The sequence below is a fragment of the Sparus aurata genome, chromosome 18, assembly GCF_900880675.1.
Source record: "Sparus aurata chromosome 18, fSpaAur1.1, whole genome shotgun sequence".
NCBI classification, from domain to species: domain Eukaryota; kingdom Metazoa; phylum Chordata; class Actinopteri; order Spariformes; family Sparidae; genus Sparus; species Sparus aurata.
The window spans coordinates 32424343-32451547 of NC_044204.1; the positions used below are offsets into that span (position 1 = coordinate 32424343).

A 27205-nucleotide genomic window follows, 5' to 3' on the forward strand; every position below is an offset into this window, starting at 1 on the left:
TAAGAAAAAAACCTGCAGGTTTATTGAATCTTTAGAACAGTACAGTAGATGTGTTATGACCTTGCATCGGTAGTAAATAGGTACCTTAAGGAGCAGCAGTGCTTCTAATATTCATCCGACGAATGACTGACAAATCAAACACAGACACTAGGGAGAGAGGTCTTTTGACTTTCCATGCAATCACTTAACAATACCTGCAGATCCATCACTTCCATTTCACAATCATTAAAATGGAATCTGGAATATTCAATCGATAATTGAAGACCCACAGTACAGTTTAAGAAGGCCATAACTCCGTCTTGGTCCATTTAGATTTAAAAAAAAAAAATGAAAAAAAAAAAAAAAAATGAAAACACTGCCCACGAATAAGGTCACTTGATTGAGAGCAAATGGAAGTATGTCGTTTTTTTTTAGAAAACAAGTGGTCAAGCTAATGCGAGAGCTGTGTGTGCTGGTGGTCTGTGTTTCTGGTCGTATAGGGACACGAGGGGGTGGGGTTCCTGTTGACATTAACGCATCGTGACAAACTCCTCAGATGAGGTGGGGTGAATGGCGATAGTCTTGTCAAAGTCTGCTTTGGTTGCGCCCATTTTGATGGCCACTGTGAAGCCCTGCAGCATCTCGTCACAGCCCAGGCCCTGCATGTGGAGGCCCACCACCTGGACAGAAGAGACAAATCAGACTTTACTGAGAAGACTAAGAGGATATATCATGTAAAGATAATGTTTTGCTTTTCCCAAACCCATCTTTATCTACGTCTACATCAGTAAACTGACTTCCTACATTTCCCAGAATGACTTTCAAGAACCTGCAGAGATTGGGTGTGAACATGTCGATGTAGACGTGGAGAAAACATATGATTCATGTAAAGAAAGGAAGGAGACACACCCCACATTCAAAATGTGAAGCATTGTTCAGGCTAACTGTACTCTGAGCACGTCAAGCTTCTCTTTGTGCTCTGACCATGATAAATGGATTGCTCTCTGCGTGACTGCTGATTAAAAGCATTGATGGGAAATCGTCGAAGCAGGAAGAGCACGGGAGTAGTTTCTGACATTAACGATGGCTGCATTCCATTTAGGTGAGCTAGTTGGTTAGTATGTAATAATGTGACATAAGTGGAAAAAGTCACGATCAGTTTCTACTGACGGCATAAATCCCTACATAAATAATAGTTTATTTATGGGGGGGAGGGAGTTCAGGGGATCTGGTGTTGTGCCTGCTCACTGACGCAGCTTTAGTGGGACACTTAATACAGATGAGTCATTGTTAAAGTTACAGGTCAGAAGTTTGCTTCTCCTGCTTTGAATAGTCAAAATGTCTGCTGTGAAAAGGATCCATGGTCTCCGCCTGGCAGCTTAGGGAGAGACAAAAGGATACGCAGCACAAACTGATCCCCAAATATTACATTCATATATTATCTTTTTAATTCGAACATGGTGTGGAAAGTCTAATGGTGTGATGAATTAGACTCATTATGTTGGGTTGACTGTGTGCTGATACAAGAAGGCGTGTTTTCATAATGTGCTGGCCCATATTTATTCAAGGGTTTTTATTATTACCATCAACCTGAGTGCCTTGAATTGGATTTTTTTTAAACAACACCCTGCCTGTAGATAAAGTTTGTCCATATAGGGTGAATCCTTTCTCAGCACTACAAGCTGTCAAGACGGTGTGAGATTAGTACGGTACGATCACCATAGCAGAAAGTACCACGGCATGACAGAATTATGGTATTACATAATTATAATTGTAATAATGATTATCTTTAGTTATTAAGGAATGAAAATCGAAGGGTTTTTGGCTAAACAAAAGCTATTTTATGATTACAGACTAGGATAAACCCGTTGTGGTCGAGTGCGTCTGCACAGTCAAGTTGCTGCTCCTGAGCTGTGGCTTTGAAAAACAGCCACAAACACTGAAGTTTGATATTTTGGATATAAAATGTCATCACTTAATCATTTTATCCTTATATACAACATAATATATAATAATATTTGTGCAAAATGTTGTCATAATTTATACCAATTGTTGATTAATGGCCCCAAATATGTTTCATAATAATAATAATAAAAACACTTATACAGTAGAATTCAGTGTTGTGGATGAGATGAGATGATAAATGGTATAATGAACTTTTACACCACAGTACACCTTGAAATCAGTACATTGCTGCAACCCTAGTACAGACCACTCAAAGGATGTTCTGTTCAGTAAAACCACTCTAAGAACCTTTTTAAACCCAAGCCAAGAAAGCTTTCCCACTACCACATTCCAAAGCAGGCCAGCGCTGTAAACACAGGTGCGTATACAAACAGACAGTTAACCCAGGGCTAGGAGGAATGGAGCATGAATCGTATAGCCCTGGGCTTAGCTTTACTCCAAGTTAAAAATGTGTGTCTGGCAAGTCATTCCAGTGTCAACTCATTGCTCTGGACTAAGAACACAGTACAAAGAAAGCTCTTCAGAGAACGGGGAAGTCTAAGTCATGTGTCCCCGAATAAATAATGGCAACAACAGTTAAAGTGTTGTTCTGAACTAGTAATTTTTGTGTAATGTGGAGAACAGATGACTCACCTTCTCCTCTTTGCCCACACACACCAGCTTCATGATGCACTGACTCTTCCTGCTCGTGATGGCGTGATACATCGGAGTGAATGAAGTCTTGTAGATCTTCACGTTCTCCTTTCCTCTGGCTTTGATGGCCTCGTCTGTCACAACAACACAAGGTTAGGCATGCACAGGACGAAGTCTAACAGTTTAACTTTGATTATGAAGCCGTCACTCACCCTCTGTGAGGCCGACCGTCCCGATGGGTGGGTGGCTGAACACCACTGTGGGGATGGTGGAGTAGTCCAACTTGGAGTCCTTCTTGCCCTCAAACAGTCTGTGTGCCAGCTTCCTGCCTGCAGCGATGGCAACTGCAGCAACACAACATATAAAAACTTTGAATAACAGTGAAGTGAGTTCCTAAAAAAACGCTGAAGGTTCCAACAAGGATATAAAATGCTTTATTCTGAATCCTGGGAAAACGAGTACAAAGCAACACTACGCTTACAGTATGTTGTAATACAGAAGAGGAGAGCAGAGAATTCTGGCATCAGTTCATCTACAGAGCTTCCTTAATTTAGCCCCATTCACACTGTTGTTTAAATGTGGGGATCCTGCACCAATTCTCCTGTCTGTCCTCACCCCCATCCTACCGACTCTTTGTCACATTTCTGCCCTAAATACAGCGTCTGTCACCGGCAAAAAACTTTAACCCATCCTGCGACAGTCAGCCATCCGGACCGAGACGTCAGTGAACTTTCCCATGGAAAACAGCCTTCCTCCCTGCGAGTGAGTCAGACAGCTTCCAGTTTACTGATGGCGATTATGTAGTTTTGTCATTTATAGTGAAAAACGTAACTTCGTCACTTTCCGGGGTGTTTGGTGGGTCAGGATCTCAATCACTACACATTATAACAGCATCGATGTGATTATAAACTGTCTGCGGGCTTAGATTGACGGGGGGGGGACACCGGGGAAACACCTTGAAAACACACCAACGTCATCATCATGACGTGTACCATCAAGCCTCTTTAGGAGCTGCAGCGCCGGCATTCTGTGTGATTTACACAGCGGTTCGTCTTTAAGGCAGAGATGCTTCGCTCTTGTGTGAATCACCATTGGTGGCGAATTGGCAAATGACCACTCTGGAGATAATGTGGCGCTACTGTGTAAAAAGGGCTAGTGGCTGGAGAGGGGAAAATGTCTGAAGAGGTCTGGCAACGCCTGCAGTGTAAGATAATCTCTTAAAACGGCAAACTTCTTATCTGCAGGGATGATGGTGTCACTACACGGGCGCTACAGCTGACTAATGTGAACGAAAATGACACATTTGTATTAGCGTTAGCCATTCCTATTGTTAATTTTTCATGGAACAGAGACGGGTTATCTTGTGTAAAGCTATACAGATTTTTTACCGTGTTTAAAAAGGTGAGATTTGTAGTAAAATCCACCACACCGCCACAGCTGAAAAGCTTTCTTTGTTGTGTTTTTGTTCATTCAAACTCATACTGCCTCACAAAATAATTACAGCCAGAGCTTGTAAACAGGGCAGACGTGGACTCCAAGTGTACAATCAAATGGCAACCACCGGAGTCCTGGTGAGCACTCAGGATGATACGTTATACTGCCAGCTTTCTCTATTAAAATATCATCTTCTTGTACACTTGAGACTGTGCGCAATAGAAACCTGACAAAAAATGTTTCCCCGTCTTTACAACAATGCGCGTTCTCCTTTAAAACCTAAACTAGATTTGAAGTCCTGGGCCAAAAACGTCTGGTGAATGTACAAATAAACATGTTAAAATAACTTAATAACCTTTTTCACATTGTGTAACCAGATGTCCAAATATTAAACATCAAACTTCAGCATCGTCACACTTCAAACCTCCATACTGACCGAGCTGGGGTGTTAACAGGACGATCTGGTTTTCAAGCAACATCTGTAAGATTATCTATTCGTGCAGCTTCGTACCAGGTGTGAGAAGAGCTTTGCCACAAACGTCCCCGACAGCGTAGATCCCTGCTCGGCTGGTGTTCTGAAACTCGTCCACAACGATATGTCCTTTTTCATCTGTGTCCACAATCTGCAAAACAGAGAGACACAGAGAGTCATTTATAGTTTTTATCAATAAGCCAAAACGTCACATCAACTATTACTCAGGGTGGTTCAGTTCAGTCCATTCATCAAGAGAATGAAAATTAGTTGCCAGCTATTATGATAATCAATCAGTCGTTTCAGTCATTCAGACATTTGCTCACTCAGCTTCTTAAATCTAAGTACTCGCTTCTCTCATTAATGACAGTTAAACAAAGAGTCTTTTTTTGGGGTTGGACACTTTGGGCTCTCAGAAATTGTGATGAGCATTTTTCTTTACATTTTCTTGACATGTTATAAACCAAATGATTAATCAACAAGCATATTAATCCATAATGAACGAAAAAAAATGTGTTGCGGCCCTGTTTAGCACTGAAGCCATTTCTATTTCCAGTCCTTTGATAAGGTTGACGGCTCTGCTGGATCACACAACGCTTACGAGGAAAGACGAGTTTATGTTTACTCATCACAAGCTGCTGAGCAGCTCCGAGGTGCGACAGTTTTGTTTGCACGTACGCCCAAAAATCTACAAAAAACAATGTACAATGTACAATAATCTAGACAAACATGTTAAGATATTAAATAAAAGTGTAGGCTATTATCAGGAACATGTAAATGATGTGCTGGTGCACCTAAATGAAAAGGTTAGTGGAGCAAGTTAGTCTGGAGCCCTGAGCTTATAGTGTGCACGTGACAGAGATGTTCAATAAGCAGCGAGCAACTGAGCAGGAAAGTTTTATCCTGTGTGCAGCAAGAAATAACAAAGACTCATCCTACAGAGGAGGCCTGGACCCAGAAATGTTAACACAGGACTCACTGTGATCGGGTTTATCGTGGGTACGTGGTAACAAAGACCGGTCTCTGCAAACCCTCTCAAACCAGGCGCGACAACCACTAAGAATGACAGATCACATCACTTCTCCCCTCAGACTTCCTCAAGTGTTGAGCTGCTGCTTTGTCGTCTCACTCACATTTTCCTTCATATTACAGGTTGGACCACAACAAGAGGAGACAATCTCGCGGCTATGCTGTACCTGAAATAGAAGAGTGCTTTGACCCGACTGCCCCTTTAATCTGTAATTTGCCTGATAACCCTGAAGAGCTAACAAGCCTTTCACATGTGCCAGCACTTCACTAGAAAAACAACATAACAAAGCCTGCTGTGTGACAGTCGTCTCGTCTTGTTCCCAGATTATCAGTAATCGGCGATTCGTGACGATCGCGTGGTTTATTTTCATCTCCTGACATAAAAGTGTCAAATCATGACACCTGTCATCCAAAAGTATAGTGTTGGATTGAGTTCTTTCACAAAACGAAGTTTGATTTGAACGATTCATGGGTGCTTCAGAAACTAAACTCCTGCTGTAATCCACGAGGACGGTTTGGCAGCCAGGATGACGGCGACTCAGAGCCAAACTAACTAATTCCCCCCGCAGACAGACAGGTGTGATAAGCTGTAGTCATGCGTTTAAATGCACTGTTGCTACTCTGTTGACGGATGACGCGTGTGATTTGTGCGTTCACTCTCTGGCTGCAAAGTTTAAAACCTTCAATGATGACAACGAAGACTTTTCTAATCATTTTGTCTGTTCGGAACATCTGCCCATTTTTCCGCTGATCGTAGATGTTTTATGTTTTCACTGCAGCACATTTTTACAACATCTCGAGGAGAGCGTTAATAAGCACAGCAGATTGTTACCATCTCGCCGATGTTCAGTCCAGAGCTGTTAGGCTGCCTGCCGATGGCCCACAGAAGGCAGTCCACCTCCTGGATGGTTCTGATCTTCTCCTCTTCGTTCTTCTTCTCCGGGTCTTTGGTGGCGATCGTCACCTCCAGCCCTTTGTCCGTTTTACGCACAGACTTCACCTGAGAGTTCTTCCACAGATCCACTCCGGAGTTTTGCATTTCTTTGGTGCAGTTTGTGCTTATCAAGCTGTCAAAGTTCCTCAAAACCTACAGAGATGCACACATTTCCGTTACCACATGGCAGAACACGTTCGAACGTGACAATCTAATATCAGTGTTTGGAGTCTCTGCGATTCTCACAGTCGTCTGTCGAATGACGAGGGATGTTTTAGACCCCAGGGTGGAAAGGATGCCTGCCATCTCCACTGCAATATAACCTGCACCCACAATCACACTGCGCCTGTTTGGGAGAACAGAACGTTTACCTACAGCCACACAACTCGACATGCTGTGAACACTAAAGAGAGTAAATCATGAGCTTACTTTGGCAGAGTTTCAAGTTCAAAAAAGCCATCGCTGGTAATGCCCAGGCTCGCCCCTGAAACGATCAAAAAAACACAACATTTTGCTGAACTATTTCATAAAAGTAAACAAACAATGAAGATGATTATCATCTGAGTGCAGAACGTCTCACCTGGAACTTCATCGTCACACAGAACAGAAGGCTGCCCTCCAGTGGCGATGAGGATGTGAGGCGCTGTGTACTTCTTTCCATTGACCTCGACAGTGGGTTCAGGGTCGCTGGTAAACCTGGCATGACCTTGAATAGTTTGGATTTTAGCCTGAAATGAAGAAGAATGCGACGTAAACACACAAAACAAGTGAAAGAAGTCCTTTGAAGATGCTTATTGCATATTGACGTGCATCATACTTGACTGAATTAGATATAAAAAACGTAATATGAACTTACTTTGTCAAGATTGCTGCGATAAATGCGATTTAGGTGACCAATGTAAGCGTCCCTTTTGGCCTTGAGAGTTCTGCAAACAAAAAGGACAAGATCACAGATCAGAGGTGTGTGTGTGTGTGTGTGTGTGTGTGTGTGTCTGTGTTATTTTAATCCAAATTTACTCAAGGAGGGTAAATCCTCTCAACTGTGATCAAATAATGGGTGCAGCTTAGCAAGTGGAGAGCCAAGAAAGAGAGAGAAAAAAAAGTCAAAAACCACTTTTCAGCACGCTGGAATGGATCTGAGCATAATGCTGGACACTTTCCAACCGGGAAACAGATACAGGAGTTTCGCCTGTGTTACAGATGGCTGCTCTGCACAGGGGAGAGAAACTTTCGTAAGTGCTGAAAAAAGATTCCACTAGGACAAGTACAAAAAAAAAAAACCCATTCGCATTAAAGGAGCTCTGTGGAACTTCTGTCGTTAGCTCGCGTTAGCCGACTCCATTTCTAAACTAACGCTAGCTACTGATAGCAGAGTGTAGCGAGGCACCGAGCAGGGCACTCGAGGACGTGCACAATTTCACATCCTTAAGCTCCGAAGGATTTTCTCCGCGAAAGACCAAAATCCTTCACAACTTAAATCAACAGTCCAGCGGCTTCACACAGATCATCCACAGGTTTGAGAGAGAGAGAGACGGGGAAGGTCTCACTTTTTAGATCAGGTTACAATCTGCTCACATACGGCTGATGAAATTAAGATTGATACATGTACACTGAAACAAATTGTTACACTGAATCCCTTTAAGCTATTCTGGGTAACTGTATTGAAGTAAATAAATATTTAGTGGCAAGGTAAGATGACAGTGTACAGCGGTCTCCATACTTCCATACTGTAGTCGTTAAAAACACTCTAACCAGAACATCCTGCCTCATCAATGGAGTCAAATCAGCGACCGTCCGCTCACACATGTCCGCAGCCAAAGAACTTCCTGCATCTGTAAACAACTTCTTGCATTAACATAAACACGTTTCTGTTGCCGCTGGCAGACTTCGTCAAGTGTGCATCACAGCACCGGTTCCCAAATGGTGTGCTGTGTTAAGGCAAGTCTGGATGTCATGTGGGACTTTTGTATGACCACAGATTGATGACTGCAACACACTAGTAGATGTGTTCAGAGTGATCACTCGTGTCACAGATGCTTTTCTGCACCGATGTGCCTCGAGGTGTTGGATTCTTTGAAAACAACTGCAACACAGTACTACAGAGAATTTACTGAAACTCTTAGAGTCAGTTTTCCACTAATAACACTTCATTACAACTTCACAAACATCACCAGATATTATTATTTTTTTTATTGGTATGAACATGCTTTATAATAATGTAGATAATCCACTCTACAATATAAAACAGAAGCGTAAACTACAAGAGTTGACCTTGAAACATGCAGACAACATTTGTTAGGATCTGCTGACTGGTTTTCAATGATATGGTTTCCTCCTCTTGTATATGTTGATTTATACTTTCCTCAACGAGCCATCTCATATTTTCCTGAATAATAATAATGAAAATACCACTAAAGAATAAGGAAGTATGCAGCTGGATACAAACAGACAGAAACCCACACAGGCGCACCTTAAACGACTCCCCCAGCCTTGTCGTACGTTACCGTTTTTCATCCCTGACCTGATACGTGGGCGGCCACTCCCTCCACAGGCTTATCTCTAACAATCACCTTGAATTAACTACGAGGCGCACAGAGACAGAGAAGTGGGCTGAAGTGAAGTAACAAAAAAAAAAAAGGAAAAAACTAGCCAGACAGAGAAGTTGAGCCGGGAAACAGATAGTTATCTGTTCCAGGAAAAGCCACAACAGGTTTGAAAAGAGATCGCTATCCTCGCACAAACAAAGTGGAATAATAACACCACCGACAGGCAGATTTACTTACTCCCAACTAAAACGAACATTTCCAACGTCGAAGCCATAATCATTGTGATCATGGAGATACTCGGCGTGAACTGCAGCATTCCACATAACCTGTTAAAGGAAGGCAAAGACAGCGAGGGTTGTTCGTCTAGTGGGTCTGGTTGCACATTAACAAATCATCACGTCTCAGGGTAACAACGAGAATGGAGGGGGGAAAAAAAATAATTTTAAAAAATCGTACCTTCTTAGGGACACAGCCAACATTGACCTGAAAAGCATTATAACAAAAACAAATTAGTTAAGTGTGAGCTCAACCGTATAGCATCTGAGCACAGGTGAAAGGTGCACTGTGTATTTCTGAGGAAGCGGTTATGACGAGGAGCTGAAACCCACTCAGGAAACAAACTCTCTGACTGAGTAACTGAATAAACAAACTGACCTTAAAAAGGACAAAACACTGTCTTTGTTTTACTTGGTTAATATGTGGCGGACCCTGCCACATTTATAGCTTAAAGAAGTGTTCTGGGGATGTTAGTTTCCTAGAGAGCAGTTTGTTGATTCAGTTAAAGAAAAGATCAATATTTCTGTGTTTGTATAATAACCACAGTGAACAGCTTCTCCAGAACGACACAGTGCCCCCTTTAAGTTAAAAATGCTCTATTTCTGTATATTATGATGACATATTCTGTAGATAATAAAAAAAATTGCATAAATTGGGTATTGCTATTGCTTAACCCTTCGTTCTATGATTTATTGGGACACAATACGAGCTTCTTTCCTCATTTTACCGTCAAAATTGGGAAATGATCGTACAGATTGCAGCAATATCTCTTCTCATAAACTTCCCTAAAAGCCATTGTGGTGGCTGAACACGATAAAACACATACAATAAAAAAAAAAAAAAAAGGCAGTGCTGCCTCATGAAGCATCCTCTCCTCCTTATCTACACATATCAGGGATGAGAGAGGGCTTTAAATGTTGAGCTGGTGTCCACGCTGTGGTTTTGACAGGATGTTATTCAGTGACAGGGCTTTAAACTTCAAACAATGTTCGTCGGACACATAAAAAAAACTTCCACAAAAGGAGTCCGGAGGTTTCGCATTGAACCTGGCAACCCACATGTGTGCTGTTTGAAAAGCTGCAGAGGTGGCAGCGCAGTGAAGGAGAACAGGTGGTTTGAAGTTTTTACTCACGCAGGTACCTCCGAGTTTGTGACTCTCGATCACGGCGGTGGCTGCTCCCAGCTCGGACGCCCTCCGAGCGCCGGCCAGACCTCCAGACCCGCCGCCGATCACCAGAAAGTCGAACCGGGTCGTGTCCGTCGCCGCCGGGTCTGAGGCCATGCTTCGGCGGATGAGTGCGTGTCTGCGAAAGGACGAGAAAAGCTGTTTTCTGTGTCGGAACCAGCAGGCTGATCTGCTCGTTCTGCTCAGCTGGGCTAATATTGCCATAACCAGGAAGCTGCAGCCGTGTGTGTGTGTGTGTGTGTGCGTGTGTGGAATGGGAGGGTCAAGTGAAAGCCACTGCTGTGTCATTATGAATTACAACAATGGTGTGCAAATCCCAGAAAGTGTTTTTCACAATAGTCATGGTGATCCTCACATGAGCTACAGCATGAGAGAGAGAGGGGGGGGGTTCAGAAAAACAGGTGGGAATCAGAGCTAATTCTGAATATAACCACACCTGAAGCTGGATTTAAGGGATGTGAGATCAAAAGGTGATTTAGAAAACAAGACAGCACCATGACATATGTTTCACAACCAGCCTGTGTATGTGTGTGTGGTCGTGTGTGTGTTTTTTTTTTTTTTAAAGATCTGCTCTTACCTTGGTAGTGCCTGTGACACCGACACATTAGGAAGCAGTCTGCAGATTCGTATAAACAGCATGTTTCCACGTTTTTGGTTTTTAGGGCATTTTAATCAGCTACATCCACAGCGTGCCGTTGTTTATCTCTCTCCGGCCACTCTCAGCCGGCGGAGGCCTGTGGCTGGACATTGACACATGAAATACAAAAGCTTGCAAACCACTTCCTGTGTCACCGGGTGAACACAACCGCCACACACAGATTTTTATACACTCTGTTGAGATTAAACATGCTCCCGTTTGTCTCTAACGCGAGCTAAATGTCCATATTGGTGTTTCATCAAGCTAGCGCCGTCGAATTTTTAAAGTTAAAATACTGTGATGGTGGAAGTTGTCACGTCGGAGGGCGTGATTAACGCAGATCAATCAAACTTTACGTGTTTTTTTGTTTTTGTTTTTTTCCGCTGGTTAAGATTCTAGCGTAACTAGTTGAGTGACATCGGGAGGAAATACAGTATTTTTGCGTAGTAGTTCTCCGAGAATAGCACATACGCTTCACCCAGCTCGCTAGCTGTCAAGAAAAACAAGTTAGCAACTGGCGCTTCCGGTTATTACTTTCAAAATAGCACGACACTGTCATAAAAACGTGCACCAATTGATTACTTCTCAGCATGAAATAAACCAAAACGAAATAAAATACCATTTAAATTATGCTATTCATGCAAAAAAACAAGACGAATGATGATTAAAGCGTCATAATGTTATTCGACACATTTATTCTGAAGGCAAGAGCAACTCGCTTCCGGAGTCGTTGTAGCTAGGTAGCCACAGATGGCTAACGGCAAGCTAACGCGAAGCGGCTCTGCTGGCCGCTCTGACAAGCGGTAGTCGTACGTCAACAGAAAGGATTCACTGAAAAACAAATAACAGACCAAAACGCGGCCGACCAACACTCCTAAAAGGTACTTGTGATTTAACCCTGCGGTTAACATAACCAGTTACAATACGGTCCGTCGTGTTTGCGAACCCCTTGTTGTGGTCAGATAGGGCCTTTTTCTTGTGTTCAAAGGAAGACAGCCCGGGACAGCAGCAGGGAACCGTAAACGGTTGTGACAGGATTCAGTTTAGTGAACCGTTTTGTGTCTTTAGGAATCAATGCAATCCGTTAACATGAATATAAACGGCTGCAGGCGAGGAAAAAACTGCATGAGCTCAGTGTGAGGGGGGAGGGGCTTTATGGGCCTTGTCTGAATGTCAGCACTGTGCCCTGTGATGTTCCTTCTCTTCTGAGGTTCATCCACTGACATGAATATTAAAGCATTTCTGTTTTTTTCTCGTGTGCCTTTCACAGGGGGAGAAGCCTCATTTTGTCAGGTGCACGAGCCTTGCCTGAGGGATGAGCCCTGGAGATGGATGTTTCCTCCACTGTCTGATTGTAGCCTTTTGAATCAGTGGGAACTGCCTCCAGATGACCAGTGGACCGCTCAACATGAAGCCTGTCAGCTATCCAAGCATGCCGTCGTCTGTGAACGGTGGACATCCCGCCTTGGATCCTGTCTTGAGCAAATCGAATGTGATGTATTGCGAGAAGTGTGGATTCGCCTCTGCAGACGCCGCTGTGTTCAAGAGGCACATGATCGAGCATATGGGGACAAGGTTTTACTGTTTTTACTGCAACAACGTCTCATTCAGTGAGGCAGAGTTAAACGCTCACCTGAAGCAACACACGGCGAAGTATCCATTCAAGTGTCCTCACTGTGGGCAGGGATATATGAGGAGGCTGTGCCTTGTGAAGCACATTGAGCGTTTGCATAGTAAAGGAAATACTTATGGACCTGCTAAGGCTGGCACGACAAAAAACCTGCAAGTTCCTGTCTCCAGTGCCTTATCAAGCGTGCCCACTGCTGATCCATCACCACTCCGACCACTTGTTCGGGTGACGGTACCCACCCCAAGTGCATCTGCATTCAGACTGAGTAAGGACGAACAGAGGGGGAAAACACTGGACACCAATGCATCAAATGCAACAAATGGCAATGCAGAACGTTTGTCCCCTGTGAACGGACTCATTCAGAACAACCGGGCATTAACGGTCTCTCTTCCAGAGGAGGTTACGATCCCTGCTGGCTGTTTGGTTGAACTTGTTGAGGTGAAAACTGTCAACGGGACCAAGGAGCTAAAGCTGAGGCTCGTCTCTCAGCAAGAAAACGAGTCCGTGATAAAAGACACGAGGACCACGGTCTCTCAAAACGCTGCACTGGCAAAGCAATTATCATCCACGTTGAATCATTCAAGCACAGTGAAATCTATGAATTTGGGGATGTGCACGGTTAACAGGAAACAGTATGAAACCAAGACCGTGAATGTGGAGCGTCCTGCTGTTGTGCCGGTCAGTGTTTCCAAAAACCTCCCTCCTCCTCAAATCAGCATAGACAAGGGTGGATTGAAAAGGCCGTCACAAGAAATAATCAACTTGGAATACACAGAAATCCCCAACAAGGTTTCCAAAAGCGTCCTGAATCTTGTAAGAGAAGGAAATAGTGGGATCAAAGTCATACAGAGGGAACATGTGAACCATAATGCTGCTGCTCCGCCCGCTGTTACCTCCACCAGGGTTCCAAACCGGTTGACAAGCGCCCTCCATCCAGAAAACATGGGAGCACGTGTTTCTCAAAGAGTGGTGGATGAGAGGAAGAATTTAATTCCAGATCATTCCAAGAGCATCCCACCGAGGAGGGCAAGCGACATGAAAAGTGCTCCTCGGGACTTGCCGTCGGCTGTGAAGCTGGAACCCGGAGACATCCGCCTCAAGAGCAGCGCTGTTTCAAAGCCACTGGGTCTGAACCATCAGGGTTCAAAATCTGCTTCTCCTTCTTTGAGTGTCTCCTCAGCTGCAGTTGCACAAGTGAGACCTCCTGCGATTTCGCTCTGTAAGGACAATGTTGCTCATCCATCTTTTCCAGTACCCCGGACTCTAAGCGAGCCCTCATCATTCAAACAACCTGGGCTTTCTAATCGCACAAATTCAAAGATCTCAGGCTGGAACCAGGAAGTGAGGTCCAACGAGAGAGCTGGAGAGAGAGACATGCCAGAGCCTGAGAGCTTTCCAGTCATCTCTTCAGTTTTTTCATTAAGCCAACAACCGGAGGGGGTGCAAGGCTCCCTTCCACCACTGCTAATGGCTCTGCGTGGGATAGTGATGGATAAAAGTAACAGTTCTGGTAGTACAACTCGAAATCAGGGCACTGAGCAGGTGAAGGGGGCGTCAACATCGGGGTACTGTCCTCAGGTGGCCCAGAAAGGTAGTTCCCTCATCCGCAACCTTTTGTTGACAGAGCAGGCTAGTGAGCCTGTCAAAGTAGAGGAGCAGCGACACAAGGGGACTCAGCACCCTGCTGCACAGGCCAGCAATCATGTCAAAGTGGAAAAAAGTCACACTGTGCCAACAGAAAATCCCAAATGCAGCCACACTTCAAAACCGTCAACAGATGAGGAAGTGGTCTCTAAACCTGCCACACATGTGGATTCACCTGGGACTGCAGAGCCTCCACAGCAAACGGCAGAGAATAAGGACGACATCTCCTCAAAGTTCCTGACCGTCTGTCTGAAAAGGGTACAAATGGGCGTGTGGAAAAAAAACAAGAAGGGACTGAAACTCAGAATATCCAAGCATAAGAATCAGTTACCTGCGGGCAGACTTAATGATTGCACAGTTATTTACCCAATGCCGCTGAAGGTAGACCAACTTGTAAAACGACCAGGCCCGTATCAGCCCGTGGTGGTGCTCAATCACCCGAGGCCCCGGGCCGCCACGCAAGGAGCGAGCGCAGACTCGTTAGTGGACACGGGAGCCTCTGAGGTGGTACCAAAGTGCCAAATCTTAAAAATGAGGCTGGGCAAAGTGGTGGGGCAGAAGTATGAAGTGACGGGTTGCACTGTCGGAGCATTTCCATGAGTTTTTTTCAGAAAATCTATCAATGGACAGACGTGTACATTTACGGGAGAAAAACAATTAGTATTACAGCGGGAAGATGTTGACTTAAGACATAATAATAGGGCAGTTATTTTCTTTATGGGAGCATATGATAAAAAAAAAAAATAAATAACATGGACGTGTCAGTATCAGAGCATTATGTTATATGAATGTTGTTTATATAGGCATGGGATATGGATTATTCAAGTGCAATGCAGTTTGGCTGCTTTCGATTTGTGGATCTTGGACACCTGCTGCAGTAGACTGCAGTCAGGAGTACACAGACGTGTCAGAAGTTTGAGAAACCAGTTGATCTGTCGGAGCTGAGGCATAAATGCATGCTGCTTACGTTAAAAGGCGGTGTATTTATCTTTTGTTTGCTTCAGTAATGTTTCACTGTTCACCTGGCCCCTCTTAAGATACAAGCTGAATTAGGCGCAGCACGTCTGGGATGATGAAATCTTCGGACGCCACCTCACTCAGAATGTATCGATCAATTAATATCGAGACGATGCGGAGCGTGCACAGCTCCCAGTTTTAATGTCCGAAAAATCAGTCGTACGTGTTAATGAATTAAGTCTTAAGTATTTGGTTCGTAATGATATTTATTTAAAATGTAGTTTTAGAAGATTGTGTGGATCCAAACCTCACATGCAATATTTAAGTAAAAATATATAGAATGAAGAAATGTCTTATCCAAGCATTAATCCCTATTTTCTGTTGTCGATACTTAAAGGAACAGAACAGTCCGAGGCAAGGGACTCAAAATTCCAAATGTGTCAGTTTCATGTATGGATCCGTAGCACTTATAAACCTCTAAAATGTTCTTGCTTCTTCGCCAGGATCCCCCTTTTAATCCGTTAGTTGACCGTGGCTACCTGCTGCATCACAAAAGTCAACTTTTTCAACACTAATAATTTCTACTAGGAATGTCCTAGCTTTTTCCAAATGCAGCAGTCGTCAAATGTTTGCACTCCTCTTATCCATGGCGGTGAAAGTCAGTAGCTTGGTGGTGCATTCAGGCACTCTTTGCAAATTGTTGCGATCGCTTGGGGGATTCTTCATGTGAGGCGGACCAATGGGAAAAGAAGACGCTGCCGAGGTGTATACATGGGAGGCTGGGCGGATACGCACCACTGTTTGTTCTTGGTATCAGTTTGGATATGTTGCATCACTGGGTGCGGCCATGTTTGCCGGTCGTCTTTCATTTTGCTTTGTTGTGTGAAAACTGTCAACTTGGGAATTGTGTTATCGTACCCTAGTTTCCCACCAGTGTTTACCCCTCAGCTGGCAACTCGTGACGACCCTTACCGTTTTAAACCTGACCCGTCGTCGAGGAGTGCCTGAATGTACCAAATTACATTTTGAGTATTCCTAACTGTCCACCGATGGATATGAAATGATAACCTAACCTGTATTCAAGGATTACTACCATATGATTTTTATTTCATTTTTTCTGCTTTAGGCGTTTCTTTCCATGCGATTTCAATGTTTTGTGATTAACTTATTTGAGTTTACGGTGCCAAAAACAAGTGTTAATGTCGAATCCAAAAAAAAAAAAAAAATCATCTTTGGATTATTATTCCTTGTGCTTGACTGTTTTCTTTTCACATGCATAGCCTCTTTGCAGAAAAAAAAAAAAAGCTGGTACTCAAAATGGAAGTTGGATAAAAAAGCAGCTGTAACTGATTCATTACTGTAACAGAAAGCCACGTACCTGTGTGTTATTTTTAAAAATCTTATCATCATGTACATACTAAGTGACTGACGTGATTCCGGGGATGTTGAAAACCTGTTAAAACTTGTATATTTTTCAAAAAAACCCATCGAGATGACGCAAGCAATCTTCTATCCAACACGTTTCCGATGTGTTCCCTCTTCATGCCACAGAAATACAACACCTGTGTGTTCTCGTATGAGGTGCTAGGCCTACGATGAAACCTCTAGGTTCTTGGTTGCCCGCCGTTTTTTAAGTGTGTACATACGTTTCTGTCACCCACAGATTTTATGGTGTATATATCTATAAATATAAAACGTGACGAGTGGTGTTCATGCTCAGTAGGGAGTGGTTAGCATTCCTCGGCCTCTACTGCAACAGCATATACGTCGTGCTGTACCCTCCTCACGCTGCGGTGTCTCAAGCTGCCGTGCAGTCTTTTGTTATATATAATTATTTTAACGGTGTTTTAAGGGTGTGGCGAATACTTCTGAATGTTTTGCTTTGCCTTTCATTTGTCATTTGTCATTTGTGTGAGAATTAGTCCCGTTTCCCGTTAAACCTCTTTTTGGTTTTCTTCATACTCAATGGTCATTATTGTGTTCCATGCTTTTATAATAACAATTGTGTAACTCCTCTTTTTCTATTAAAACAAAGTAAATGATCACAATTTATATGACCTGTTCCCTTTTGTTCAATGTTCGATGTTTTTTTTAAGGTAGCGACATAAAGTACTGGAAGTGTGACTCTGCTTAAAGGTGCATTATGTAAGAATTTTCTTTTAAAACATTAAAAGATGAACTAAAATATCAACGGAATGTCATGAAATATTTTGTCGTTACGCCAAAGACGTGTGTGTCGTGGTGCAGAGATATCTGCTGAAGCTGGCACGCCGGCCCGTTTGTACGTCGAGGTGATGGTCAGAACGGAAACGACGCCGACAATCTCTCAATCTCAACACAGCCGCTGGCTGCAGAGTTTACTGAGCCGGCTTTCTAACGGCAGCAACACTTAGCAGCTGTTCTCAGTGTGAATTCAGCAGGCGGCCAATTCTTGCATATTGCACCATTAACTTAAAATAAGGGGAGGATGTACGGATAAATGGAGTATAAAGTTTAACTAACATGCAAGTGAGAGATAATTAAAAACACATCAGTGTGCAGACTAAACACTGGACATAACCAGCGTCATAGGTTTCGAATCAGAGGTTATTTTACGGAGATCATCTTGGATTTCTCTTTTCATTCTATAAATCAGAAAATACTGTCAACATCCGTAAAAAAAACAACATATGTTGGCTCGTTTTTAGGAATAAGATGTTAAATCAGGATGTGAATGGTTTATAGAATAACACCTTTGTTAAAACATTCAGATTATAGACCAGAACAGGAGTGGAAAGTTTGGTGTATGTGAGTTCTATTGAAGTGGAGATTTGTGGCTCAGATTGTGAGAACAGATACGCGTCGGTCAGAATGTAAACAAACAGATGTCGCCGTGAAGCTCCTCCAGCTGATTACTTACATCAACCAGTTATCTGTTAAATGAAAGCTTTCAGATATTTTTTAATATGAAAATGTGCTGTTTAATCAGTGGTGGAAGTATGAGTCGCCACATTACTGAAATATTACTCAATTACAAGTAAAAGTACAAAGTATTCATCTGGAAATCTACTCAGAGTGTTAGTTATTATTGTGAAGCGCTTGCAAAGTAGCAATAGAGACTTCCATGCCTCATTTTAGGTACTGAACAAACAATAAATGGAAGTAAAAAAAGAAAAAGGCCACAAAAAACTAGGACCGCTGAGAACACCACGGACAGCTAACCTGATCTTTACCCCTCCCAGCCTCCTGACTTCCACCCCTGTTGTTTTATTCCACAATCTGAGCAAGAGGAGGATGTAGATGTTGTAGAGAATAGACCTCTGTTGTCTAGCGTGAAAAAGGTAACAAAGATAAAGACATAGGGCCTGAGGTGCTGGGCTTCTTGGGGACTGGGGTGTTTGTTGAGTGTTTGAAGCAGGTGAGGACTTCACACGTCTCTGACGGGGGGTCAGCTGTTGGCTCCACATACAGGAGGGTGACACCGCATCTGGGCCTCGAGCTTTCTTGCTCTTCTGTTCTTAAAGACCCGACACGTCCACAGATGCTGAGGGGAGGGGAGGGGAGGGATGGCTGTTTGATGTCAGAGCGGGTGAGGGGTGCGACGCTGGGCTTTTATCAAACCTGCGGTAAAACACAGTGGAGTCGTCAGCCAGTCAGGCTGATGGTTTTCTACAGTGGGAGGGAATCATCATCTACTTTGATCCCCTTTGTTCTCTGTTTGTTTCCGGCCTGGATGTGCAGGAGTCGGCTTCGAATCAGCAAGTCTTCACCGTGCCAACAACAGGCTTTAGCAGATTTACACTTCTGCCTGTAATTCATTACCTGGCCACTAGAGTTGCTTTATATCACTTTAACATTCGCAATCTATTGTCCTATCTTGCCTGTCTGCACTGATATTAGAGGAGCTGGATCAACTTTACCATCCCTCATAGATAGAAGTTTAAGTGATAGTTTACACAGAAAACAATGATGTGTGTAACCAAGTGATGGAGGACTGAAGTCAATGTGCTCTCAGTGAAATGTTCCTGATACCGACTCCATCGACGGGAATGAAAAGTGTCCTTGACCTCCTCCCCTGTGAAGACATGTGTTATTAAAGAATGTAAACCTCATTTTGTATCTTTTAGAAATGGAAAGTACCCGTATAGATAAAGTCATGGTGCTGGGATGAGAAGGGCCGGATCAAGGACACTCGAGTGTTGCAATTTAGAAAATAATTGGTTAAGGAGGTCACGTGTGTCACTGTGAGGAGGAGAAAGGAGGTAACTATGAGAATGTGCCGCTCCACTGAGGCTGAGTAAAAGGACTGCAGATGTAAATTAACTCTAAGCTGACAATGCACAATGCATCAAATGCCAACATTTATGTTTAATATTGTACATCGTCTCTCTACAAATACATTTAAAGAGTATCAAACTAGGAATCAAACTGTAGAACAGAACATCTGGAGAGGAAGATCATTTTATAGAGAAATTGTGACAGTATACATGTATGTTCTTGGGAATAAAACCGAATCACCTTTGAGCTGTGGATAGAAGTCAGAACCTGTTCAAATAATTCTGTGATCATTTAGGACCGGAGGAAGGAGATCGGAGTCAGCTCAAAGTTCAAACAAGGTTTTAATCTTACACAAGAAGAGCATTCAGAGCAACACACAGGTCTGTTACAAAGTGAGACTCAATGTCTGAGTAGAAAAGCATGATATTTATCTGTCTCTGTGGGTGTGTTTTCACTCAGATAATTACTAATTTATGCCCTCCTGCACTTGGAAATAGGAAATAGTTCCCAGAGAAGGAAGTGTTAACCTTCGGTGATAATTCAGAACCTCACACGGGTCATAAAACAACCTAAACCGAGGTCACAGATCACAGGTTACAGGTCACGTTAAACAGTTACATTGGACATTCCTGTGTAAGACTTCAGTTCACATCTCTCTTCGTGAAGTACAACATTTCCATCACAGAACCAATCTGGACCCAGCAAAGATTTCTGTTCCACAGTAAAGTGAAAGTCTTTGGGACTTTTATCTTCACTCCCACTAATCGACCTTGACTGCAGAAGTGACGCTCGTAGCTGTCGTCCATCGTTGAATGTTTATGTTCTGTGATGTCGACTGGAGCTGGAGGGGAAAGTGCACTTTCCTTTTTGACGGTACTGTTAAGGGGCCCACACACCGCCCACTCGGGTGGCGCTAGACTCATGCCAGTAATCAAAACATGAAAACAGGAAATGACGTAACGGAGTGTAGACCATCATCAGAGAGAAGCAAAGCGCACACAGTATTGGCTCAGTGTTCGTTTGACCTGAGAAGGCGTTTGTGCATTACTTGAAAGATCATTATGGCTGAGCTGATGGTCGCGTTGTCTGTTATCGGGCTCGTTGTTATACACACCGCGCTGATTTGCTAGCACATCGACAATCAGAATGGTCATTGAACAGCTAGCAGGCAACCAATCAGAGTATCCGATGGCGTCCAATCCTCCGACAGGCCAACACTTTCAGACTTTGCAAGCTGAATCTGACCAGACACCGTCCATGTGGTTCCAAAAGCTTCCAACACAGCTGAACACATCGAACAGATTTGTTGTTTTGAGGAGAGGGGGACAGTGAATATTATCACACCAGGCAACCAAAGGAAATGCATCGTTACCTCGTGGAAACCTGTGGGGTGATACATATAATATCCTTAATAATTGTTATTTGCAGCCTTGTTCATAGAGCACAGTGGAAGCGAGAGTCTTCCAGAACTTCACCGGCCAAAGTGGCTCCGTAATCTCCTCACTCTGTGGAATTTCAGTGTGGGGGAGTTGGTCAAACTTTGCCGAGACTCCTCCAGGTTTCTGAGACTTTCTCTGCTGGTTAATGTGCCAGGCGAGGCAGCGGGGATCTCCACCTCAGAGAAAATAATTGTCCTGTGGAGATAACAACACAACGGCAAGGTGGCAAGTCTCTTTTAAGTCTCTTTCTTTTTTATCCCAAGTCTGACTTCTGAGCAAACATTTCTCACCATGATTTGTCAATGAATAGTCCAGCTTTTTACATGATGGAGATGAATCCAAGTACAAATACTCACCGCACTTAAGTAGATCTTTTTCTTCAGCTGAATATTTATTGTCGTGGGAATTTATTGAGAACAGAGGAGAGAGAAGTCTGTGTTGACGCTTCAGCCGTCAACATGAGCAGCTCTGTCTGACACAACACAAACTTACTCCCACACCTGTAGTTCAAACATCATCCCTCTCGACAGAGTTACCTGTCGGGGCTCCGAGCCAAATATAAAACAAAGGCACTGGTAACATTAGAACCACAAAAACAACATTGCTCTGGAGTAAATCATCACCCTTGTCCATACTGGGACCAGATTACATTTTCTTTTTTTTTTATGTTGTTTATTTCGGGCATGTCAATTCATAAACATCACATTTCATCATTGTTCAAATAATACAATACACATGGCCGAAAGGGAAAAGCGGGAGAAGCCAAAGCTTATCAAGTCCCGCCCCCATTACCCACAGGATAAAATCTTCATCCTGATCTTTTCTTGTCTTTTGCATTTTACTTTTTTTTTTTTTTTTTTTTTACCTAACAACTTCTTTTGTTATGACCTTTGACAAAACATATTACAGCAGTAGCATACAGAGCTGAATTCAAGTTATCTCACATTGTTGATACACATTATAACAACATCCTGCTATGTACAACTGGCATTGGCCTTGGACCATACAATTTTCTCAGGTTCAACTTATTGTTTGGGCACAGAATGGTATTTGTTATGCTCACATGCCGTCTCAACACAGTGTCTGCACAGTGTCCGTTGATTCGTGCCTCTGACCTTTATCAACCCTCCTGTATTGATCTGTACTGATCAACGATTGAATGCACATACTTTTTCTTGAAGCCACTTAGTGTTGCTGATTTTTTGACATCTTCTTCTAGCACATTCCATTGTTTAACACCTTTGACCGATAAAGAAAAGGATTTTAACGTAGTTCGTACTGTACTTTGGCTGAAAATCATGTTCCCTCTGAGATTGTGTCTCTCCTCTCTGTCTAGGAAGAGTATTTGCAAATTATGAGGGAGGCTTTTGTTAGCAGCCTTGCACATCATTTGTAGTGTGCGATAGTTTATTAAGTCATATAGTTTAAGTATTCTTGATTCAATAAATAACTGATTTGTGTGTGCCCTATAGTTGGCATAATGTAAGATTCTCAAAGCTCTTTTTTGGAGTATTAACAAAGGCTGTGTGGAGCCTTTATGTGTGTCCCCACACCTCTGCACAGTATTGCAGGTGTGGAGAGACGAGTGCACAGTACAACAGATCAAGTGCTTTTTGATTTAATATTTTTTGTGCTTTCCAGAGTGTGGACACACTCCTGGCCAACTTCCTTTTTAGCTGTCTTATGTGTGGCTTCCAACTTAACATGTCGTCGATGATTATCCCAAGTCTGACTTCTGGGCAAACATTTCTCACCATGATTTGTCAATGAATAGTCCAGCTTTTTACATGATGGAGATAAATCCAAGTACAAATACTCACCGCACTTAAGTAGATCTTTTTCTGCAGCTGAATATTTATTGTCGTGGGAATTTATTGAGAGCAGAGGAGAGAGAAGTCTGTGTTGACGCTTCAGCAGTCAACATGAGCAGCTCTGTCTGACACGACACAAACTTACACCCACACCTGTAGTTCAAACATCACCATCACCATCACAGTTACCTGTCGGGGCTCCGAGCCAAGAATAAAACAAAGGCACTGGTAACATTAGAACCACAAAAACAACATTGCTCTGGAGTAAATCATCACCCTTGTCCATACTGGGACCAGATTACATTTCTTCTTCTTAGATTAGATCAGATTGGTTTTCCCTGCCTGAAAACCAGTATAGGCCAGCAGCAAAACACAACATATGCTGTTCTTGCTGGTGAGCAAGACCAGCTGTTGTCTTTTGGTTCTGGTCTGACCCGCCACCTCTATGGAGCCCAGCGGACAGTCAAGGACAGAACTGGCCCTCCTAACCAGTTTGTGTGGTCTCTTCCTGTCCCTGTCTGTGCTGCTACCTCCCCAGCAGACCACTGACGCCACCACAGAGTCATGAAATGTTTAAAGTAATGTCCTCTGCACCCCAAAGGACCTCAGTCTCCTCAGCAGATGGAGGCGATTTACGCCCTTCTTGTGCATCCGTGTTATCAGTCCAGTCCAGTTTATTATTAAGCTGAACACCCAGGGTTAAGTATTTTGCCACCATCTCTATGTCCAAACCCTGGGTGTTCACTGGTGTGATCTGTGGAAGTTGACCCATTTCCACAGGAAGTTAGTCAACTTCCTGTGGAAGTATTTTCGTACTTGTTTTGAATCAGCGCTTCTACTTTTACACAAGTCTTTTCATGAACGAAGTCTCTGTGCTTCAGCTTGAGTAAATAACGCGTTTAATTTTGGCACCGCCGTGTTCTTCTTTCCGTTTTTTTAGCTACGGTGCCGTTTTGTGTGTGTTAAAGTGCAAACATAAGATCACTACACTCTGACCACATGAAACACATTTTTTATTGATACAAACAAACGCTTTCACAATTTGTTTACACAGTCAGCTTCTTCCTCACATGCTCACGTTGAACTTCAGTGGATGTTTTGGGGTTACATGGAGACGTAATCTGTTGTGACAAACCATATTATCTTCCCTGGAGTGTGTGTGTGTGTGTGTGTGTGTGTGTGTGTGCGTGTGTTACTGCAGCAGCTGGTCCACATCCCTTTTCGTTACCGGACATGTCAGCACAACACAGTTTTCTGGGTATCTGGGAGCGTTTCTGGCGCTGATGAGGATTATTGGGAAAATGGAGTGGAACTTGATGATGTCTGCCACAGTGTTAAACATCTGAGGAGAAACAAGACGTGAGCCACAGCACATTTGGTGGTTGTTGAACCAGCTTTGTGAATCTGTCTACTCACGTCGTTGGATCGCTGGCTCGTTCCCAGGGCGAACTTTCCCGAGCTCTCGATGAACCGGATTTTGACGTTGTAAACCTTCCTCTCGTGATACACGGACAAAACCAAGGGCTCGCTGTTGGTGTTGACGGAGCAGTCTCGTACCAAAAAGGCCCCGTCCTGATGAAACAGAAGACTTGTCTCAGCCGAGCTGCAGATGAATCACTCTGTTACTCATGCCATACGAGAAGTGATACCTTGTTCACCAGGTGTAAGGCGTGCTCAGCCTCCACTCGATTACAAGTCCCAACATACCAGTCTTCTTCACAGGAGGTCTGCCAAGTATCCAAGAGTTCAGTGAACAAATACTGTGTTGCATTGTGTTTTTAAAGGACAAGTCCACCAAAAAAATGAAAATGTACTCCTGTACTACTCAACCGCATGCCGATGGAAAGTCAGCTGAAGATTCTTAGTCCACAAAACACTTGTGGAGCTTCACAGCATTGCAGCATTCTCCTAAACAACTGAAGTAGATGGGGACTTGTTTTAAAACGCGAAAAAACAGCAGAAAAACAAATAAAATGGCTCCATACAGCTCGCACAGCATACTCCAAGCCTCCAGAAGCCCCAAGATTTTCAAAAGAAGTGTTATTTACTCGTGTGGTTAGGCTTCAGTGAAGATTTCGTCTTGTAAAAGAGTGTAAATAAGGTCTTTTCTAATCAATTTGCAAGTCTTGGATTACACCAGGGTGAGCTGAATGGAGCCACTTGATGTTTTCAGTTGTTTTATCACATTTTAAAACAAGTCGACATCTACGTCAGTTGTTTCGGAGCTCCAGAAATTGTGCTGAGAACAAGGAGACTTGTGAGAAGACTGAATTTTTATTCTTTGGTGAACTTATCCTTTAAGTAGCAGAAAGTGTACCTGTTGGGGCTTTTCCATCGGAACAAACTCATGCTGGTCGATGTCTTCTTTGGTCTGAGGCCACTCGTGGTGGAGACGTTTTGATGCCACTCTTTCTACAAGCACAAGTTAACGTTAACTTATTCATTCATTCATATTCTGGTTAACTTATCAATGTCTGTATAAAGACACCGGTGATCTGCGACGTCACTTACCAAGGCTTTGTTGTGACCTGAATAAGGGAAGAAAGAGCAAATTTTAAATCAAATATAACTTGATATCCTGATAAACCTGAGAAACAAGTCGCACCTCAATTCTATATCATGAGTCTCCAGATCCAAAGAACGTCTCTGGTTGTTATGGTGGACGCTGTCGGCACGCTGCAGCCCTGAAAACACATTCAGCATTATTACAACCATCAAGATGTCTGAAAGCAAAATGTAACATACAAGGTAGCTGATGTCTTACCGTGGGAATGTGGACTGAACTCTGCCTGTTAAAAGTGTTTAAAAGACAGTTGGATTGAAACAACATGGCAACATAGTTAAGGGTGTTGGACAGATAACAGAAAATAAAACTAATCACAAAATGAAACTGGAAAAACAATGATTACTGAGTTTAAAGAAAAGATTTGTGCATGGAAGCAAGTAGAAAACTGCATTATTTCAGGGCAACGGGAGTGGACAGCGAGGGAGGACTCACATGTCTGTAATTTATCAGATACGTATCAACATTTAAACCAGACTCTAATCTGTGTCTCCTGTCAGAGTCCCTCCCTCGCTGCACTGCAATGTTTTCCTCGCACCACAGAAGAAGATAAGGATGTTTTTCTAGGAGCAGCCCAACCCTTGAAAAACCACAAGCCACGTGAAGAATAACTAAAATATAAAATCTGAGCTGAGACATTATTTCTGATGAATTTTGACAACTTACCTCTCTAGTTGTTCTCCTGCCGCTGAAACGAAGAGAGAAGCGTTTTTATTGTTTCATGCATCACAGCGACATTTGCAGAAGAAAAAACCTGAAGCGCTTCTCTGTCGTTCTCCTTCTAACCAGCAGGCGGTGCCACTGCTGCACCGTACAAGCTGTAAACCAAGAGGGCCTCCGTCCACTCTGCAGCACTCGCACAGAGGACGGAGTCACTCAGGGTCGAGTTTAATCAGCTGCAGACTCTCAGCAGGGAACGCTGATGGCTTCCTGAGTCAGAGAGTAAAAACAGTACTCACTCTCCACCGCGGGGCTCGTGCAGAGTCAACCCAGGCAGGTCGTTCACCAGCTCCGAGGTGAAGGGTGGAGATGGAGGTGGAGGTGGAGGTGATGGAGAGGGCCTGGAGGAGCACAGACTTTAGCTGCATGTACATTCATAAAAACCAGCGATGAATGACTTGAAGCAGTGGTTGAGCAAATTACCTGTGTGAGTGCTGTGATGTCAGGAAAGAGAGGAAGTCAGTCGAGTGTTTAATGAGATGCAACAAAGACTAAAACAGAATTAATTATGAAGTCAGCTGCGGACGTCGCAGGTAGTTTACCTGGTCTGCTGGTCTCCTGATGGGAGGTGCGGGTCTTCTATCTGTAAGAGCAACATGTGAATATTTTGGGGATGCTTCTGAGGCCGGCGAGGAGAAAGTGAGCAAAGTTAATTCTTTAGAGTTTCTTACCGAATCTGGTCTTTCTTCGACCCGGCTTCAGGTCTCTGTTGATAGCCGGCCCTGTGTTTAATGCAGGGAAAGTAATTATGTGCATACAGAGGTACGATTCTGTGGTTCGCATAGTCTTTTTCAAAAAAAAAAAAACACGAAACATATAATCCCAAGACTGATTTAATATCACTCGCTCAAAAATATATTGAGGTCAGGAGCTGTAAGGCTGCTGGCAAACAAAAAACCTCATTAATTTCCCATTAATTTAGTAATTGTAGTATATTTTTCATGAAGCTGCATCAAACTATAGACATGTATTGCATTCACTAACAGGTAAAGAACTTGAACCATCTTGAAGTGGCCACATAACACTGGTCAGGGTTTCATGAATAAAAAAAAATTGAAAATTAAAAACCGAGGAGAAAAAGATAATATTCAAC

General features: G+C 43.2%; 3 protein-coding genes across 7 annotated transcripts in view; 1 reads left to right on the top strand and 2 right to left on the bottom strand.

Moving 5' to 3' along the window:
* gsr (glutathione reductase) lies at window positions 1-11569 on the bottom strand. Of its 3 annotated transcripts, XM_030396244.1 has the most exons (13): window positions 11032-11569; window positions 10401-10572; window positions 9449-9475; window positions 9230-9318; window positions 7303-7372; window positions 7027-7174; window positions 6876-6930; window positions 6693-6792; window positions 6345-6599; window positions 4523-4634; window positions 2790-2921; window positions 2578-2711; window positions 1-659 (listed from the first exon to the last, which is right to left on the bottom strand). In XM_030396244.1, the coding sequence occupies exons 1-13, from the start codon at window positions 11091-11093 to the stop codon at window positions 510-512; spliced, it is 1506 nt and encodes a 501-aa protein (XP_030252104.1). In that variant the 5' UTR covers window positions 11094-11569; the 3' UTR covers window positions 1-509. The 3 variants fall into 3 exon arrangements, with proteins under 3 accessions (XP_030252104.1, XP_030252103.1, XP_030252105.1); XM_030396243.1 differs by lacking the exon at window positions 11032-11569 and having other exon boundaries at window positions 10401-10673; XM_030396245.1 differs by lacking the exon at window positions 11032-11569 and having other exon boundaries at window positions 10409-10518.
* The window catches only part of clnk (cytokine dependent hematopoietic cell linker), a 26539-nt gene continuing 10007 nt past the window's right edge, over window positions 10674-27205 (bottom strand). For 2 of the 3 annotated variants that reach the window (XM_030396248.1, XM_030396246.1), the window contains 12 exons: window positions 26784-26834; window positions 26655-26695; window positions 26536-26546; window positions 26352-26453; window positions 26059-26080; window positions 25594-25618; window positions 25435-25513; window positions 25341-25357; window positions 25147-25241; window positions 24479-24556; window positions 24246-24401; window positions 23825-24171 (listed from right to left, as the gene is read on the bottom strand). In XM_030396248.1, the coding sequence (XP_030252108.1) occupies window positions 24022-24171; window positions 24246-24401; window positions 24479-24556; window positions 25147-25241; window positions 25341-25357; window positions 25435-25513; window positions 25594-25618; window positions 26059-26080; window positions 26352-26453; window positions 26536-26546; window positions 26655-26695; window positions 26784-26834 (827 nt within the window). In that variant the 3' untranslated portion in view covers window positions 23825-24021. Of the gene's footprint in view, window positions 10706-23824; window positions 24172-24245; window positions 24402-24478; window positions 24557-25146; window positions 25242-25340; window positions 25358-25434; window positions 25514-25593; window positions 25619-26058; window positions 26081-26351; window positions 26454-26535; window positions 26547-26654; window positions 26696-26783; window positions 26835-27205 lie in introns of those variants that run through there. The other variant, XM_030396247.1, reaches the window with a different exon arrangement.
* znf518b (zinc finger protein 518B) lies at window positions 11815-17374 on the top strand. Its single transcript, XM_030396242.1, has 2 exons — window positions 11815-11972; window positions 12362-17374. The coding sequence occupies exon 2, from the start codon at window positions 12479-12481 to the stop codon at window positions 14963-14965; it is 2487 nt and encodes an 828-aa protein (XP_030252102.1). The 5' UTR covers window positions 11815-11972; window positions 12362-12478; the 3' UTR covers window positions 14966-17374.